Here is a 17,500-nt window from a genome sequence, read left to right on the forward strand (position 1 = left end):
GGAGTTCCTTTATAGACTAACGTGAAGTCATGTGACCGTGGTGGAGTTCCTTCATAGACTAACGTGAAGTCATGTGACCGTGGTGGAGTTCCTTTATAGACTAACGTGAAGTCACATGACCGTGGTGGAGTTCCTTTATAGACTAACGTGAAGTCATGTGACCGTGGTGGAGTTCCTTCATAGACTAACGTGAAGTCATGTGACCGTGGTGGAGTTCCTTTATAGACTAACGTGAAGTCACGTGACCGTGGTGGAGTTCCTTTATAGACTAACGTGAAGTCATGTGACCGTGGTGGAGTTCCTTCATAGACTAACGTGAAGTCATGTGACCGTGGTGGAGTTCCTTCATAGACTAACGTGAAGTCATGTGACCGTGGTGGAGTTCCTTTATAGACTAACGTGAAGTCACATGACCGTGGTGGAGTTCCTTTATAGACTAACGTGAAGTCACATGACCCCCAGGATGAATATTTCCTTTATAGAGACGAGACTGTGGTCTCATCTCGCGGCATTAATAAAGTCAGCATTTTTTATATATTGATACTTTGGTTTATGTACAAATACCTGCAAAACTATGACATTTCCATCAGCTGCAGCTGTACTTTAGTTTACTGTGTTTTGTTCTAATTAGCGAATATTAACACGTTAACACGCTAAACTTAAGATGGTAAACATTGTGTCTACCAAACACTAGCATGTTACAATTCATAAAATAAACTGTAATACACCTTACAGATGAAGCAGCTGGAGAAGGAAGTGGATTGTGATATTTTTTTTAAATTTCCGACAGGAATTTTGCACCGTTAGGGTCCAGATACCCGGTGTTATCCCACTGTGAGTGCTAACTTCAGTTTCCCAGTGTCTCTATTTATTTGCTTGCACGAAGGCTTGTTGCTTGCTGCGGTGCAGAGACCCCTTGATGTGAGGAACCGGGGCATTTTCTAGTTCTCATGAGCTATGCTAATGAGCAACACCCCTCAGGAAATCCAATACCTCTATTCCTTCATTTGTATGTGTGTGACTGTGTGTGTGACTATGTGTGTGTAAACCTTTGTTTGAACCCCAATAAAGCACTTCCTGGGAGACGGAACCTGGAGACGGTCTGGAGGTGGGAGGAAGACGGAGAGCGAGAAAGTGAAAGAGGGGGAGCGGGGGTGAGGAGGAGGATGACAGGAGGTAGAGAGGTGACAGAGGCGAGGATGAGGACGGATGGAATAAAACAATGGAAGCGGTGCAGATGGAGATAAGGGAGAGTGTGTGGCGTTGAGGGGGATTTGAGGCAGAATTGGAGGAGAGAGAGTTGAGAAGGAGAGGGAGACAGATGGAGAGAGCTGGGGAGCCGCAGCCTGAAGAGAAAAGAGTTTGGTGAAGAGAAACACTGAGTCGACTCAGAGAGGATGCCTTCAAACTGCTACCTCCCACTGTCTCTGTAGGAGATTTAATGTTAGGAATAACAAAGTATTCTCAAATTAGGAAATACAAAGTTCCATGATAGGAAATCGAATGTATGATTCTTAAAAGGGGCTGTCTGCTAATCAGCAACCTGTCAATCACAGTAAACCTGTCCTAAAGCATCCCCTGCTTTATGGTCTGTTTGACTCTAAATGGAGCATAATGTACTAAATGAACATCATGCTGTATTGAAGAAGACTGTAAACTAGAGATTGAGACCATAAACTCATGTTTACAATGTTTACTGAGGGAATAAATCAAGAGAGAAGTAGAGTCATTTTAGACTAGACTTCTATACAATCAGAGGAGTCGCCCCCTGATGGACATTAGAGAGAATGCATTTATAATATATTTTAATGTTTAAATATAGTTTTGACGTCGTTATTGTGATTCACTTTTGGTTGTTGTTTTTATTTACTATATGTTTATCATTCCTAACTGTTGCAGAATGTTTGACCACCAACATTTAAATCACCAAAGTTAGCAAAATTAGCTACTGTAGTTCAAAAGATTATTTTTACCTCTTGATCGCATTCTATACAATTTAAAACAAATCGTCATCTCAGCCCAAATTTGTGTCGAAAGCAATTCAAACCAATAATGGTGAACCAAGACATGTTTAGCAGATAAAGACAGCATCTTTTGTAATCACTCGCTTACAAATGTGACCTGAACCAAGTAGCGCTAAATACAACTGAAGAAAAATTAGGTCAATTTAAACTTCTGGGATGCAGCTGAGAGAGTGAAAGCGTGATGAAAAGGGGAGAGAAGAAAGGATGTCGCATCATGAAGGGAACAAAGAGGCAAAGACAGAGGATGATTGAAGTTTAGTGTAGAATCTATTTCTAAAGCCATCAGAGGGGGATGGATGAACGGACAACTCAAAGAGAAGATGGGTAAACAAGGAGGAGAGAGATGGAGCATCTACGCCGGCTTCTACAACCTGAGGAGACGTGAACGAGCTAATGGATGTGAAGGAGGTGATGGTAGCTTGACTTCTACAAAGGGGATTATGAATCCCTTAATTATACCACTCAACTCAATGCGTATAGTGTGTTGGAGTGTTGTGTTTAAAAAGTTACTTTTACAAAAATAAAAGGGAGGACTGCAGGAGAGCTGATCTAAAATCAGACCTGGTGCTGTGGCTGATAAAGTAAGCAGAGGAAGAAATGTTAAAAGAATTCTGAAGTGAAGAATAATCTTTATTTGTGATGTCGCTGTACATCATTTAAATGTACAAAAAACAAAAGTTATTGTGTAACATGTAGAAAATAAGTAATTATATGATATGTCGTGAAAACGTAATAAAAGAATCAAAGTATAGTATGTCACTAAAATGTCATAAAAAAGTCATAGTATTGCATGTCATTACTAGAGTTCTCAGTTCTACATCTTGGTGAGTTAGGGTACTCATAGGGCAGTATAATATGTCAAATAAAAAGTCATATTAAAGTATGTCATAACATTTAATTGTAGAGTATATCAAAAAAGTCTTACTATGTTGTGTACAATTAAAGTCGATTAAAAAGTCCCTTTAAAAAGGGAAAAGACCTCAACTTCATTTTGGTCAACAATGACTTTTTGTCATTTTTGGAGCTGTAAAGACCTGCTCTGTCATGTGGACAAACATACTGTGTTTCCTGTGTTGTTCTTTGCAGAAAATAGTGGGATGTGTTTGCCATAACTATGAAAATATTATGCTTTTTTTCCCCGCCCACTCATGAAGTTACCGTTTCACTGCACATAAGTTACTGTGTTTTAGGTCGTTCAGTTTACTACATTACAAAAACAAATGTCATGTCTTCTTAAAAGGTGAATAAAGGATTGTTTGTTCTTGCTGTTATTTATCAGAATAGCTAACTCCTGGCATCAAACGTTGTTGGAAATGGCTTTGGATGCTGATATCAAGACACAGGTAAGGGATTGCTGGAAATAGCACTATTGTAGAAATTAATAGGAAATGTTAGCAAAGAGACAGAACTGGAAAACTGCTCCAAGCAATCAGAACTGAGTTCAAAGCAACCAGATAATGATCATAAATCATACAAAAATCTTGTGCCTTCATTTTCACAACTATACCTACATAGTATAGTCATTTAGCTGCACACCAAAAGAACTTGAAACTAATGTTCAATACTCAGGTAACCTGTGATCTAAGGCCTTTGTAGGGCAATATAATATTTCATGACAATATTAAAATAGTCAGAATTTAACAAGTTATACAAAATAAATCATGGTTCAGAATGCATTTGATATGACATAAAAATGTCATAGTATGGCATGTCGAAAAAAGTAAAAAAATAAGTCATAGTGTAGTATGTCAAAAAAAAGTCATAGTATAGCATGTTGAAATAAATTATAGTTTAGTATGTCTAAAAAAAGTCATAGTATAGTATGTCGAAAAAAAGTCATAGTATAGCACGTTGAAAAAAGTAGAACAAAATCATAGTATAGCATGTCGAAAAAAGTAAAAAAAATAAGTTATAGTATAGTATGTCAAAAAAAGTCATAGTATAGTATGTAAAAAAAAAGTCATAGTATAGTATGTCGAAAAAGTCATAGTATAGTATGTTGAATAAAAGTCATATTATAGTATGTCGAAAAAAAGTCATAGTATAGTATGTCGAAAAAAAGTCATTGTATAACATGTTGAAAAAAGTAAAAAAACTCATAGTATAGCATGTTGAAAAAAGTAAAAAAATAAGTTATACTATAGTGTGTCACAAAAAGTCATAGTATAGTATGTAAAAAAAAGTCATAGTATAGTATGTTGAAAAAAGTAAAAAAAAGTCATAGTATAGTATGTCGAAAAAGGTTTAAAAAAAGTCATAGTATAGTATGTAAAAACAAAGTCATAGTATAGCATGTCGAAAAAAAGTCATAGTATAGTATGTCGAAAAAAAGTCATAGTATAGTATGTCGAAAAAAGTCATAGTATAGTATGTTGAAAAAAGTAAAAAAAAGTCATAGTATGTCGAAAAAGGTTTAAAAAAAGTCATAGTATAGTATGTAAAAACAAAGTCATAGTATAGCATGTCGAAAAAAGTCTTAGTATAGCATGTCGAAAAAAAGTCATAGTATAGTATGTCGAAAAAAAGTCATAGTATAGTATGTCGAAAAGTCATAGTACAGTATGTTGATAAAAGTAAAAAAATAAGTTATAGTATAGCATATCGAAAAAAGTACAAAATAAATTGTAGTATAGTATGTCAAAAAAAAGTAAAAAAAAAAATCATAGTATAGTATGTAAAAAAAAAGTCAGTGTAGCATGTCGAAAAAAGTCATAGTATAGCATGTTGAAAAAAGTCATATTATAGTATGTTGAAAAAAAGTCATATTATAGTATGTCAAAAAAAGTCATAGTATAATATGTCGAAAAAAAGTCATAGTATAGTATGTCAAAAATCGTTATTAAAAAGTCGTAGTACAGTATGTTGAAAAAGTCAGAAAAATATGTCATGAAGCTTAAGCGGAAGTGCAGTCAGGAAGACCATCTTTACACTCCTTTTCATTCTTAATCTCTCAGTTTCTTTCTCTCCCTGTGATTACTCTATCAGCTGATTGCTTTAAATTAACCAACCAGAATCTGCAGTCTCCTAAGCCAATCACATCGTTGCTATCAAACTTTAAAAATGTTCTCCTCTCCGTCGCTGTCAGATGATTCAGCTCAAATCAGATGTGACCCTCCTCCACCCCAGTGACCTCCAGTCAGGATCACAGTCATGCTCCTCATTCATCATCGGATTGCAGCAACTCCCGTCATCGCAGCTCCCTTCATCTACTTTGAACTATTCAATTTGTATGCATGTATAATAAATGATTGTTGATTCTAATGAAGTCCCTCCTTATTGAAATATTACAGTACCTCGCAAAAAAGTCATGGTTTTGTATGTCGAAAAAAAATCATAAAAAGTCATAGTATAGTATGTCAAAAAAAGTAAAAAAAAGTCATAGTATTGCATGTCAAAAAAAGTAGAAAAAAGTCAAAGTATAGCATGTTGAAAAAAGTCATAGTATAGTATTTAAAAAAAGTCATAGTACAGCATGTTGAAAAAAGTCATAGTATAGTATTTAAAAAAGTCATAGTATAGCATGTTGAAAAAAGTAGAAAAAAGTCATAGTATAGCATATTGAAAAAAGTAAAAAAATAAGTGTTGTATAGTATGTCAAAAAAAGTAAAAAAATTAAATATAGTATAGTTTGTAAAAAAAAAGTCATAGAATAGTATGTCAAAAAAAGTAAAAAAAGTCATAGTATAGTATGTCGAAAAAAGTAAAAAAAAGTCATAGTATAGTATGTCGAAAAAAGTAAAAAAAAGTCATAGTATAGCATGTTGAAAAAAATCATAGTATAGTATTTAAAAAAAGTCATAGTACAGCATGTTGAAAAAAGTCATAGTATAGTATTTAAAAAAGTCATAGTATAGCATGTTGAAAAAAGTAGAAAAAAGTCATAGTATAGCATATTGAAAAAAGTCAAAAAATAAGTGTTGTATAGTATGTCGAAAAAAGTAAAAAAATTAAATATAGTATATTTTGTAAAAAAAAAGTCATAGAATAGTATGTCGAAAAAAGTAAAAAAAAGTCATAGTATAGTATGTCGAAAACAGTAAAAAAAGTCATAGTATAGTATGTCGAAAAAAGTAAAAAAACGTCATAGTATAGCATGTTGAAAAAAGTCATATTATAGTATGTCGAAAAGAAGTCATAGTATAGCATGTCGAAAAAAGTAAAAAAATAAGTGATAGTATAGTTTGTCGAAAAAAGTGAAAAAATAAGATATAGTATAGTATGTCAAAAAAAGTCATAGTGTAGTATATTGACAAAAGTCATAGTATAGTATGTCGAAAAAAAGTCATAATATAGCATGTTGAAAAAAGTCATACTATAGCATGTCAAAAAAGTCATAGTATAGCATGTTGAAAAAAAGTCATAGTATAGCATGTTTAAAAAACATCATAGTATTGCATGTTGAAAAAGTCATAGTAATGCATGTTGAAAAAAAGTCATAGTATTGCATGTTGAAAAAAGTCATAGTATAGCATGTTGAAAAAAAGTAGAAAAAAGTCATGGTATTGCATGTTGAAAAAGTCATAGTAATGCATGTTGAAAAAAAGTCATAGTATTGAATGTTGAAAAAAGTCATAGTATAGCATGTTGAAAAAAAAATCATAGTATTGCATGTTGAAAAAAAAGTTATAGTATAACATGTTGAAAAAAGTCATAGTATAGCATGTTAAAAAAAAGTCATGAAAAAGTCATAGTATAGCATGTTGAAAAAAAGTCATGAAAAAGTCATAGTATAACATGTTGAAAAAAGTAATGAAAAAGTCATAGTATAGCATGTTGAAAAAAATTAATGAAAAAGTCATAGTATAACATGTTGACAAAAAGTCATGAAAAAGTCAGTATAACATTTTGACAAAAAGTCATAAAAAGTCATAGTATAGCATGCTGAAAAAAGTCATAGTATAGCATGTTGAAAAAAAGTCATGAAAAAGTCATAGTATAGCATGTTGAAAAAAGTCATAGTATAACATGTTGAAAAAAAGTCATGAAAAAGTCATAGTATAGCATGTTGAAAAAAAGTCATGAAAAAGTCATAGTATAGCATGTTGAAAAAAAGTCATGAAAAAGTCATAGTATAGCATGTTGAAAAAAAGTCATGAAAAAGTCATAGTATAACATGTTGAAAAAAAGTAATGAAAAAGTCATAGTATAACATGTTGAAAAAAAGTCATGAAAAAGTCATAGTATAACATGTTGAAAAAAAGTCATAGTATAACATGTTGAAAAAAAGTCATGAAAAAGTCATAGTATAGCATGTTGAAAAAAGTCATAGTATAGCATGTTGAAAAAAGTCATCGTATAGCATGTTGAAAAAAGTCATAGTATAACATGTTGAAAAAAAGTCATGAAAAAGTCATAGTATAGCATGTTGAAAAAAAGTCATGAAAAAGTCATAGTATAGCATGTTGAAAAAAAGTCATGAAAAAGTCATAGTATAGCATGTTGAAAAAAAGTCATAGTATAGCATGTTGAAAAAAGTCATAGTATAACATGTTAAAAAAAGTCTTAGTATAACATGTTAAAAAAAAGTCATAGTATAACATGTTGAAAAAAAGTCTTAGTATAACATGTTAAAAAACAGTCTTAGTATAACATGTTGAAAAAAGTAAAAAAGCTAACAAAATCACTTCCGTTCTTAGTTTCAGGTGTTTAAACACTATTTAAAACATAGTCATAAACAATACATTCCATTTCTGCCAATTAATCCCTTTAAATGCAACACAGTGTTCCTTTAATTGATTAATTTATTACACATCCAAGTGAATGATTGATCAACACTACACCAGTCGCTGCATTTAATCAATCACAGGTTGTAAATCTGAAAGATGGTGAGGCGAGGGAATAAAAATTAACCAACACTCAAGGTGCCACGATGACTGGCGAGTCATGAAATTACCAAAATGTCTGAATAGGACGGACGGAGGGATGGACGGACGGAGGGACGTGTATCAAGTCTCAGACGTGAATGACAAGCAAGCAATCCAGCCGCCAGTCATCCGGCCAGCCAGCCGCTGCCGGAGGGCCGAGTGCTGTTGTGTATTTGTGTCGAGCACAGTGACTATTGGCGAGCTGTCAGTCGCTGTGACACACATCCTGACGTGCAGCAGCCCTGTAAGGCCTCCCCGGGAGGCTGTCAAGAACAAGACGGGGAAAGAAAGTCTGTGTGTGTGTGTGTGTGTGTGTGTGTGTGTGTGTCCATCCATGTGCGTCTGGTCTGCGTCTGCAGGTGGTAGATCGGTGTGGGTGTAGATCAATAATAATCAGCTGCAGTAGAAGTGGAAGTTCACCCAACAGACTCACCTCAGACACACACACACACACACACACACACACACACACACACACACACACACACACACACACACACACAAAGACACACACACAAAGACACACACGCACAAATACATGCACAGCAGCAGCACTCAAAAAACAATCCATACACCTTGTGACATTGCATCGTAGCCCAAAACTAAAGTGGCAGCCCTGAACCAAAGGAAACACACACCTACCTACACACACACACACACACACACACACACACACACACACACACACACACACACACAAAACAACCTCAAACAAAAGCGCTTACTCACGCTCAAAAAGTACAGCATAAAAAAATGCCTGCGTCTAATTTCATTGATTTTTTTTCACGTCCCCCCCCCCTCACCCCGTCCTCTCTTTCTTTACCTCTTCGAGGTGGTCTTGATGATGTCAGAGACCTTCTGTATGTAGTCGGTGGCGAGCACCACGATCTCCTCGTCCTCTGAGAAGTTGTCGTGGAAGATTCTGTCCAGCAGGCGTTTCCAGTGAAGCTGAGTCGAGAGGAGGAATAATGTTTCAGTTTTAGAGTCGAGTCATAAATCATTTAGAGAAAGAGAACAAAAACTAAACAGAAAACACAGAGCAAGACGCATCGCTTGAGCACATTCTTACTATATTTTTAGAGTATATTCAGTCTAATCGGTTTACAATTATAGAGGAATAATCAATCCACAGATTGAATTCATTCATCAAAGCGTCGCCTCGCTTCTCATAAAAGAGACTGAAAGATATAAGAGTGAAACAAAAGGTATGTAGGCTTTAACGTGACATCATGTGACGTGACATTTGTTCCATGTGGGACGCGAACCCCGGCCTCCTGAGTAACAGTCCGGTGATCTGACGCGTAACTTGCGTACTTCAGTATCGTCACCTCAGTGGTTATTTGAACCCAAACGACCATCTTTTCTAAAACCTAACTAACTAGTTCTGTCGCCTAAACTTAACTGAGTTCCCGGTGAAGACGGACGTATATTTGAAAAAGACCGTTTGCGTGGAACCGCTCAGTCCTAGACCCGTTAACGTCACACCTGCTACCCAAAGTGTAACGCAATGCTACATGAAACATGTAAATGCACTTTACAGAATAGATGTATGCCCATTAATTAGAGTGCTGACATCCTATAATTTCATAGTTTTACAACGCTCTTTGGATGTTCACAATGAAGCCAAGATGATAAGAGATAAAGCGTCGAAGTCGCTTTGCGATCACCTCAACAGTGATCTACTCTACTTTGAATTCCATCATTTTAACTTTTTGTATTTACTTTGCTTCTTGGGAACAATGTTTGTTTTTTTGGGTTGTTAGTTGTTTGCTTGCCAGCATCCTTGTACTTCTAATTAGATTTATTTTTGTTTTTACAGTTAAAGCAAATAAATTGCAGCAAAACACTGAAGACATTCATCTGCTAGAATCTCGGTCCTCTAATCTGCTTCTCGTATTTTCTTGTCAGCATCTCTCGTTCTCCATCTTTTTTTATTTACAACCATTCAGACTTTTTTTTTCTGTTTGTGGAGTTTTTTTTTTTGGCCGACGAGCTGAAAATCAAACTCGTCTCACAAGAAGCCCAGTTTTCCATCTCTCTTCCTTCCCTCCTTTCCTCATCCTTCCCTCCCTCGAACATGAAACATCTTGAGGATTTCATGTCAGTGTTCCCGCTGCTTCAGAGGAGAGCCTCCTCCCCCTCCTCTCCTCCCCCCTGCCTGGGTCTCTAGCGTCTCCCCCTCTCCTCTCCCCTCCCTCCATCATTTCCAACATCTACCATTTCCTCCTTTTTCTCTTTACTTACTCCTTTCATTCCATCGCTCAACCTCCCCGTCTATCCCCGCAGGGCGGACAGCTTTTTGTGAGTCGCTTTGGCCTCTATGTGTGTGTGTGTGTGTTTGTGTGTGTGTGTGTGTGTGTGTGTGTGTGTGTATGTAGCGCTTCACCACTCCCTCCCTCACCCAAACACACACACACACACACACACACACACACTCGCCACACTACTTAAAATGCTCAGTTGGAGTTCAAGTCTTAATCCATCACGTCTGCTTCTACCCAAAAAGCACGGCACACACACACACATATAGATGATGGGTTTTTATGTGTGTGTGTGTGTGTGTGTGTGTGTGTGTGTGTGTGTGTGTGTGTGTGTGTGTGTGTGCGGCACTCACACTGGGAGCGATGCGCTGTAACTGCCGGAGGGTGATGCGGTTATACATGGTGCTGATGTCCTTTCTTTGGTCATCATATTCTGACACAGTGATCTGGAGAGAGAGAGAGGAGATTTTTACTCAACACAGACACACACACACACACACACACACACACACACACACACACGCACACGCACACGCACACACACGCTCATGAACAAACAACACGCAAATCAGCTCACATTGGCCAGACGCGTCTCCAGCTGTATGATCTCCTTGGACTTCTGCGTGGCGTTGTGAGCCCCCAGCATGCTCAGCAAGCGCTCCATCAGGGCCTTGTACGCCGCCAGGATCTGAGAGGCACAATGACATCAGCGCTAATAGACAGGAGGAGCTGCGACATCGTCGGTAATGGCCGGTGACAGGGGGTGAGGGGGTGACATGTGGCAAAGTGGACGGGATAACAAAAGCACAGCGGGGCGACAGAGGAAAACAGGTGGATTGATGAGGAAGAGAGAGAGAGAGAGTCAGAAGGACAGATGGAGGAGGGAAGGAGGGGAAAAAAAAGGAAAAGAGGGAGGTAGGAGAGGAGGAGATAAGGAGCCAAGAGGAAGTCAAGTATAAGGGAAAGGAAGAAAAAGATGAAGGAAGGTAGCAGAGAAGGTGGGAGGAAGAGTGTGGATTGAGCATAGACTGTATATAAGAAGTGGACGTAGTCGTCGTGATGTCACTCATCGGTTTGTGGATGTTTCGAAGCTTTGAGTTTGGTAATTTTCCCGTCGCCATCTTGTTTTTTTTGCAACCAGTGAACAGGAAGTGACCATATCTGGACTGAGGAGGAGTGATGTAGTGACGCCGTATACGTCTCTGGTAGAGACCTGTCAATCAGCGTGTAGCCCCGCCCCTAAATCATCCCCTGCTTTCTGGTCTGTTTGACTCTAAATGGAGCATAATGTACTAAATGAACATCATGCTGTATTGAAGAAGACTGTAAACTAGAGATTGAGACCATAAACTCATGTTTACAATGTTTACTGAGGGAATAAATCAAGAGAGAAGTAGAGTCATTTTAGACTAGACTTCTATACAACCAGAGGAGTCGTCCCCTGGTGGACACTAGAGAGAATGCAGCTTTAAGACCGGTGGTTGCTGTCTGGGATTGAGGGAAACAGGAAGTGGGGAAAATAAGACGATGAGAAGTAGAGCGGGACAGGGAGGGATAAGTAAACGAGAAAAGAAAAGTTGTGAGGAAAGGAAAGGAAAAAAAAGGCGGAGATTGAAGGGTGAAGACAGAAAGAGGGAGATGATGGGATGGCGTTTACCTTCAGACTGTCCTCATCCTGTCCCAGGTAGAGGCTTCTCTCAGGCAGCGTGAGCCCCTCCTGATCGACCTGCACACACACACACAGTCAGCACATTCATTCTGGTACGTTGTCATGTGTGTAACAGATGGACACTCAGAGGATCGGTTAATATTTTAATAATTCGTACATCAAATCTTAGATATCACTCAACTTTGATATCGTTGCTGTTCGGCGCAAAGTCTTCAAATTTGTTGATTTTGAATGTTTGAAATAAACTGAAGGATAAAGTATTATGTTACGAGCCTCTCTTACTTCTAAAGCCCGTTTGATCATCTGTAAAATGTTTTGTCACAAAGCCGTTTTTCCTCATGAAAAGTTGACATCTTGGAGATTCGTGGTTTTCAAAGGCCAGATCCAGGATTGGTTGTGTCCCCTGATAAAGAACCAGACCCCAAAACCTGCTGGCGAGCATGTTTTAAACAATCGCCAAAACTGCACCGTTTATCATAACCAGAAGCTGTCAAAAACTGTCCGATTTTCATCTTTTCAACAGTCCTTGTGATATTTCATCAAAAACACGTCTCATTTCAATTTCCGCCCCCAAATAACCTGTTTGAGGTAAACGGATTCTGTAAAACTCATTAAATTCTGAGCTCCTAAGCGCAACTAACAACAGTCACGTGACAAAGACTCAGTGAACCTTGGACTGAACTTCAGGCTGCTGAATACAGAGAAGAGAGGCTGGAAGTAGAGGTTGTACATTTTAAATAGTTCAGTATATATAGCAGGTGGAGCCTCCGGTAAGTGTCATGTGACTGTGGATGAGGATGTTCTACCTGGCTACGTTACTAGAATAACACGCACAGAAACTCAAACTTTTCTCACCCTGATTGCGTTCCTGGAGGAGTTTTTGTCGTCCACATTGACGGTGAGGGAGAAGAAGACGGCGGTGCTGTAAACGCCCTGGGTCCTGTACAGAAGCTCGTTGAAGTCCGGCCTCAGCGGGGCGCCCTCCCTCTCCCACCCGGCGGCACCGGGAGGAGCCCCGACCAGGTCCCACCCACCGCAGCTGTCTATCACCTCCGTCATGGGGTCCGATCCCAACTTGTCGATCTCCTGGATGCTCACGCACGACCGATAGAACTCCTTCACCTTGCGCTCCGCCGAGTCTATGCCGTGCCGCCGTATCGGCTCCAGCAGGAGGCGCTGCAGCTTCTCCTCATTGTGCTCCCCGATGGCGGTGATGATGCCGTAGCTGAGCTTGTCCTCGGGGATGCCGTGGCGCCTCAACCAGCCGCCGCACGCGAAGGAGTAGAAGTCCTGGCAGGGCTGGATGGTCGGGTCAATGTTGGCCTGAACGAAGCGCGCCGCCCGCAGCAGGGAGCGCTTGCGTTGGCAGTCCTGCCGGCACTGCGGGTCCTGCTGGGCGTCCAGGGAAATGTACTTGAGCGCCAGCATGCTGCCCAAGATGACGCACATGCCTGCCGCGAAGACCAGCGCAGAGAGGAGGCAGATCTCCCTCCGGCTCCACCGAGGAAGCCCCCCGCCGCTGCTGGTGCTGCTTAGGTCTCGGTTTCGGCCGTTGGACATCGTCCCTCCCCGGCTGCGCCCCATGTGGCGGTCCAGGCTGCCCCCCAGGTGAAGGGTCATGCCGTTGCTGAGGATGTCGCTGCTGTAGCGGCCGCCATACTTCACTTCCTGGAACTCATCGTAGTGGGCAGTTAGTGAGTACGTCTTCTCCATGGCAATGGGCTGACACCAGCGTGAGAAGCACCGTGGCAGCCGGGGCGTAGACAGAACAAAAAAAGGGGGATGAAAGTTGTTTCTATGTTGAGTGCGCGGCCATGATTACTCCAGCGCAGACGAAAAAAGGGAGGACTTCCACCAAAGGGCAAAACGCTAAAGCGATGTCAAAAATCCCGTTGGCCCTCTTTAAGCAAAGTCTCCTTTTATTCTTTTCAAATCAAAAGCCAGCAGAGCGAAGGGCTCCCATTGTGCAGGAAGAATCTCATGGGTCCTGCTCTCTCTCTCTCTCTCTCATCCTCTTTCTCTCTGCTGCCTCTCCATTTGTTCTCCGCCTCTCCAACCGGTTACAGGTGACCTGTCGATAAAAATAGAAATGAGAAAGGAAGCGGGCTGTAAGTCGAGAGAGATGGTAAAAAAAACCCAAGCCAGAATCCATGATTACAAACGGCAGAGTATGACAAAGTAGCATACGCTCTCGTGTCCCGTCCCCCACCCACACTTTGTCTTGTTGTCTTTGTCGGCTGAGAGCCGTTGGATTGATCGGCGATAGTCGCTTCGGATGGATCAATGGAGAGCCGAGCAGAGAGTCGAGCATCATCAGCTGGACACGGGGGGAGAGATGTGTGGCAATCACCATAACTTAAGCTTGTGTCGGTCCAAATTGATGTACAAACTTTTTTTTTTTTTAAACCATCTTACAGAAGGACGGCGGAGAATTTATGTCCTCCGTCTCACCCAAAAACAGCACAGCAGGCGTCAGCGGATCTTCTGCGGTGCTTTTTTTTTTTTTTATAAAAAGCAATAACAAGCTACAGCAGAGGACAAAATATCACTCATGCATCCCAAAGTGTTTTTATGTAGACCGACAATACGCTGGATTTATACCATGTATATGCATTAATGTGATGCAGCAAAAACAACCGAACAAATGCAGACTCGGGACAATTTTTCTCTTTTTGCATTTCCTTTGCTTCTGCTAATGCACTCTACATAAAGCCTGGAGGCGATATCACAAGCCTTTAGACAGAGAGATTATTTGGACGCTGCCCCAGTGTGAGTTTATAAGCCCTTTCTTTGTGTGTGTGTGTGTGTGTTTTCAGAGGCTATATATGCAGTGAACTTGCTGAAAGCTGTGAAGGCGATCTGTGAAAATTGATCCCTGTTATCTCCTCTGAGAATAGCAAACTTCAGCACTGATGTCTTTAACAAGCTTTCCCCTTCGCCGTATGGGAGTGCTGTATGCAGATAAGAAGGGGACGAAATAAGAAAGGAAGAAATAAGAAGTTTAGTGTTTACAGGTACAGAGAGAGGAGCAGCCTCCTTCTGCGGGAGGTCGTAATACAAATCACGGGCGTAATGGAAAATGGGCGGTGAAGGGTTTATTATGTTTTAGGGGGGGAAGAACGACAGAAAGAATACAGTGCATCGGCGATAAAAAAAATTTATTTTCTACCAATGCTGACCCGGTGGCAATAACACCGTGTTTGTTTGGTGGGAAGCCAACCAGGGGTTCTCCTCAGAAAATAAATGTTCCTCTTGGTTAATGCCGAAGTGTACGGGTTACATTCAATGTCAATGCAAGAAGTACTGAACCCTCACGAGGCAGAAAAATAAACCCTGAGTTTAACTTTGTAGCGTCTGCGGGACGATCGTTTCTGCGAGGGTCGGCGCTTAATGTCGGCGCATGAACGATCCTCACATTAAATCTGCTATATTTTGCATTTAGAAGTGTGATGCATTCTCTCCCAACACTGCAAACATCCATCGGCTCTCAGGCAGCCGGAGGGGTGGGGGGTGGGGGGGGGCATGTCAATTATCTGTGTTTGGTCAACAGCAGCTGGCGGGTTGAGCCCCGGCAAGGGAACGAGAGAGGAAAGTAAACAGAGCAGTGTCGTCGGCTATACGTGTGATGGGGGCAGACGTCGTAATGTTAGCGGGTTCTCAAGAGAGAAGAACCAACCCGGCAACAAAAACCCACTTGGCAGGTGATTGAATGTGTATCACCGTCTATCAAGGGCTGACTTCAACCTATCCAAACCACCAGAGCCGTGTCGGTAAATCAAAACTCTTGCCAAAGCCAGTTGGGAGCAAAAAAAAACATGTTTCCTGTGGAGACAGATCCTTCAGTGCCGTTCTTTGCTCTTCTTCCGATGAATAAATACCCTCCAGTCCTGATATAACCGATGCTATTGTAGAAGGATCCTAACAGAAGGCTGATTGGTTTATGTGGTTTTTTTAATGTGTCGCAACTGAGCTGCTTTTTACCTGTTTAGCCTGCAAACGGATGTTAGAGGTGCGCTGAACGTTTGTTTGGTGGCTTGTTCAGCAAGCTAAGTAAAGACGTGTGTTCATGTTGTAAGTTTGGATAAGAAGACTTCTGACTCTAAATGAGCATAATGTACTAAATGAACATCATGCTGTATTGACGAAGACTTGAAACTAGAGATTGAGACCATAAACTCATGTTTACAATGTTTACTGAGGGAATAAATCAAGAGAGAAGTAGAGTCATTTTAGACTAGACTTCTATACAACCAGAGGAGTCGCCCCCTGGTGGACACTAGAGAGAATGCAGCTTTAACACATGAAGCATTGGCTTCATTCGGTGGAAGCGGAGGTTGCCGCCTGGTCCCAATAAAAAAAAATTTCAGATTCCGAGGAGCCAGTCGAGGTGGTTTCGGGCATCTGGTGAGGATGCCACCTGGGCGCCTCCCTAGGGAGGTGTTCCAGGCACGACCAGCTGGGAGGAGACCCCCGAGGGAGGCCCGGGACCAGGTGGAGGGACTATATCTCCAAACTGGCCTGGGAGCGCCTCGGGATCCCCCCAGTCAGAGCTGAGCTGATGTGGCACCGGGAAAGGGAAGTTGGGGGTCCACCTGCTGGAGCTGTTGCCCCCGAGACCCGATCCCGGATAAGAGGTTGAAGATGAGATGAGAGACACAGATTCCGTACCGATCTGACACCAGCACCAATAATATTGCTGCGAAAACTCAAGTTTCTCGCCAAAAGTACAGCAAGTATCTGAAAACATGATGTCCGATTGGTGTACAGACGCTTGGTGTCACGGTTAAGGCAGGAAGTGGACCCAAAGGCAGAGCGACACACCGGGGGAACAGAGGGATTAATAACCGTGACTTTAATTATCAAGACAAAGGTTCAAAACAAAACTTGCCGAGAAAACTCAAAAAGTTCAAGAAAACAAAACTGCTTAACAGGAAACATACCGGAGAGCAGAGCAGAGCAGAGCAGGTAGCAGAACACTGAGACACACCGGGGTTTACATACACCGGGGAAGAGCAGGTGATTAGACACAGGAGGATTCAATCACACAGGCGGGAAAACATACAAAGGCAGGAAGTGAAGACGGGACACGAGAGGCAGGGAATTTCAAAATAAAACAGGAAACCAACTAAACAAGACCCAAGACCGTGACAGGGTGTGCAGGTAGAATGGTGGAATGACCTAACTTGTCCTTTGAGCTCAACTTCTTTTGTACTCCCTGCTTCTATTCATTCACACATCTCAATAGACGAGGAACGTCTGAGTGGCGAAGTTATCCATAACTTTAAAAAAAAGTACAAACATAGGAAGACAGCCAGCATCTCAGTGGTTCCGTCTGACGCTCACATCCAGACAGGACGGGGTGTAGTACGGGTGGTGGTGTGGAGAGCATCCTGTGGTGTGCTATAGAAGTAAAGGATGGAGAGTATGCAGGTATTTAACGGTCAAATAAAACACGTTCTTATTGTACACAATTCAGCGTTTTTTTGCAGAATCATCCGGTCTGCTGACAGAGCTGCTTTGTCACCTCTCTAGCGACTTCTACTTCTTTTCTTCTTGCATTTATTATTAAGAGCGGTCGCAGGAAGCCGTCTGCGTCTTTACATCTCGCCGGTGAAAAAGAAGCCGGTGACAACAAGCAGTCTGCCGACACTCTGCCCACAGCAGCAAGCAAGAGGAGGAGGA

At 40.9% G+C, this 17,500-nt stretch overlaps 1 protein-coding gene across 1 annotated transcript in view; it reads right to left on the bottom strand.

The window, feature by feature from the left end:
* Positions 1-17,500, bottom strand: part of LOC137869025 (endothelin-converting enzyme-like 1) — a 48,690-nt gene that overhangs the window by 27,603 nt on the left and 3,587 nt on the right. The window contains exons 2-6 of the mRNA XM_068706117.1: positions 12,674-13,889; positions 11,807-11,875; positions 10,727-10,837; positions 10,503-10,595; positions 8,712-8,836 (exon numbers count right to left, since the gene is read on the bottom strand). Of these exons, the coding sequence (XP_068562218.1) occupies positions 8,712-8,836; positions 10,503-10,595; positions 10,727-10,837; positions 11,807-11,875; positions 12,674-13,531 (1,256 nt within the window). The 5' untranslated portion in view covers positions 13,532-13,889. The remainder of the gene's footprint in view (positions 1-8,711; positions 8,837-10,502; positions 10,596-10,726; positions 10,838-11,806; positions 11,876-12,673; positions 13,890-17,500) is intronic.

This window comes from Cebidichthys violaceus, unplaced genomic scaffold, assembly GCF_023349555.1.
Source record: "Cebidichthys violaceus isolate CVI_PGR_0920_01 unplaced genomic scaffold, fCebVio1.0.p SCAF_1, whole genome shotgun sequence".
In the NCBI taxonomy this organism is placed as follows: Eukaryota; Metazoa; Chordata; class Actinopteri; order Perciformes; family Stichaeidae; genus Cebidichthys; species Cebidichthys violaceus.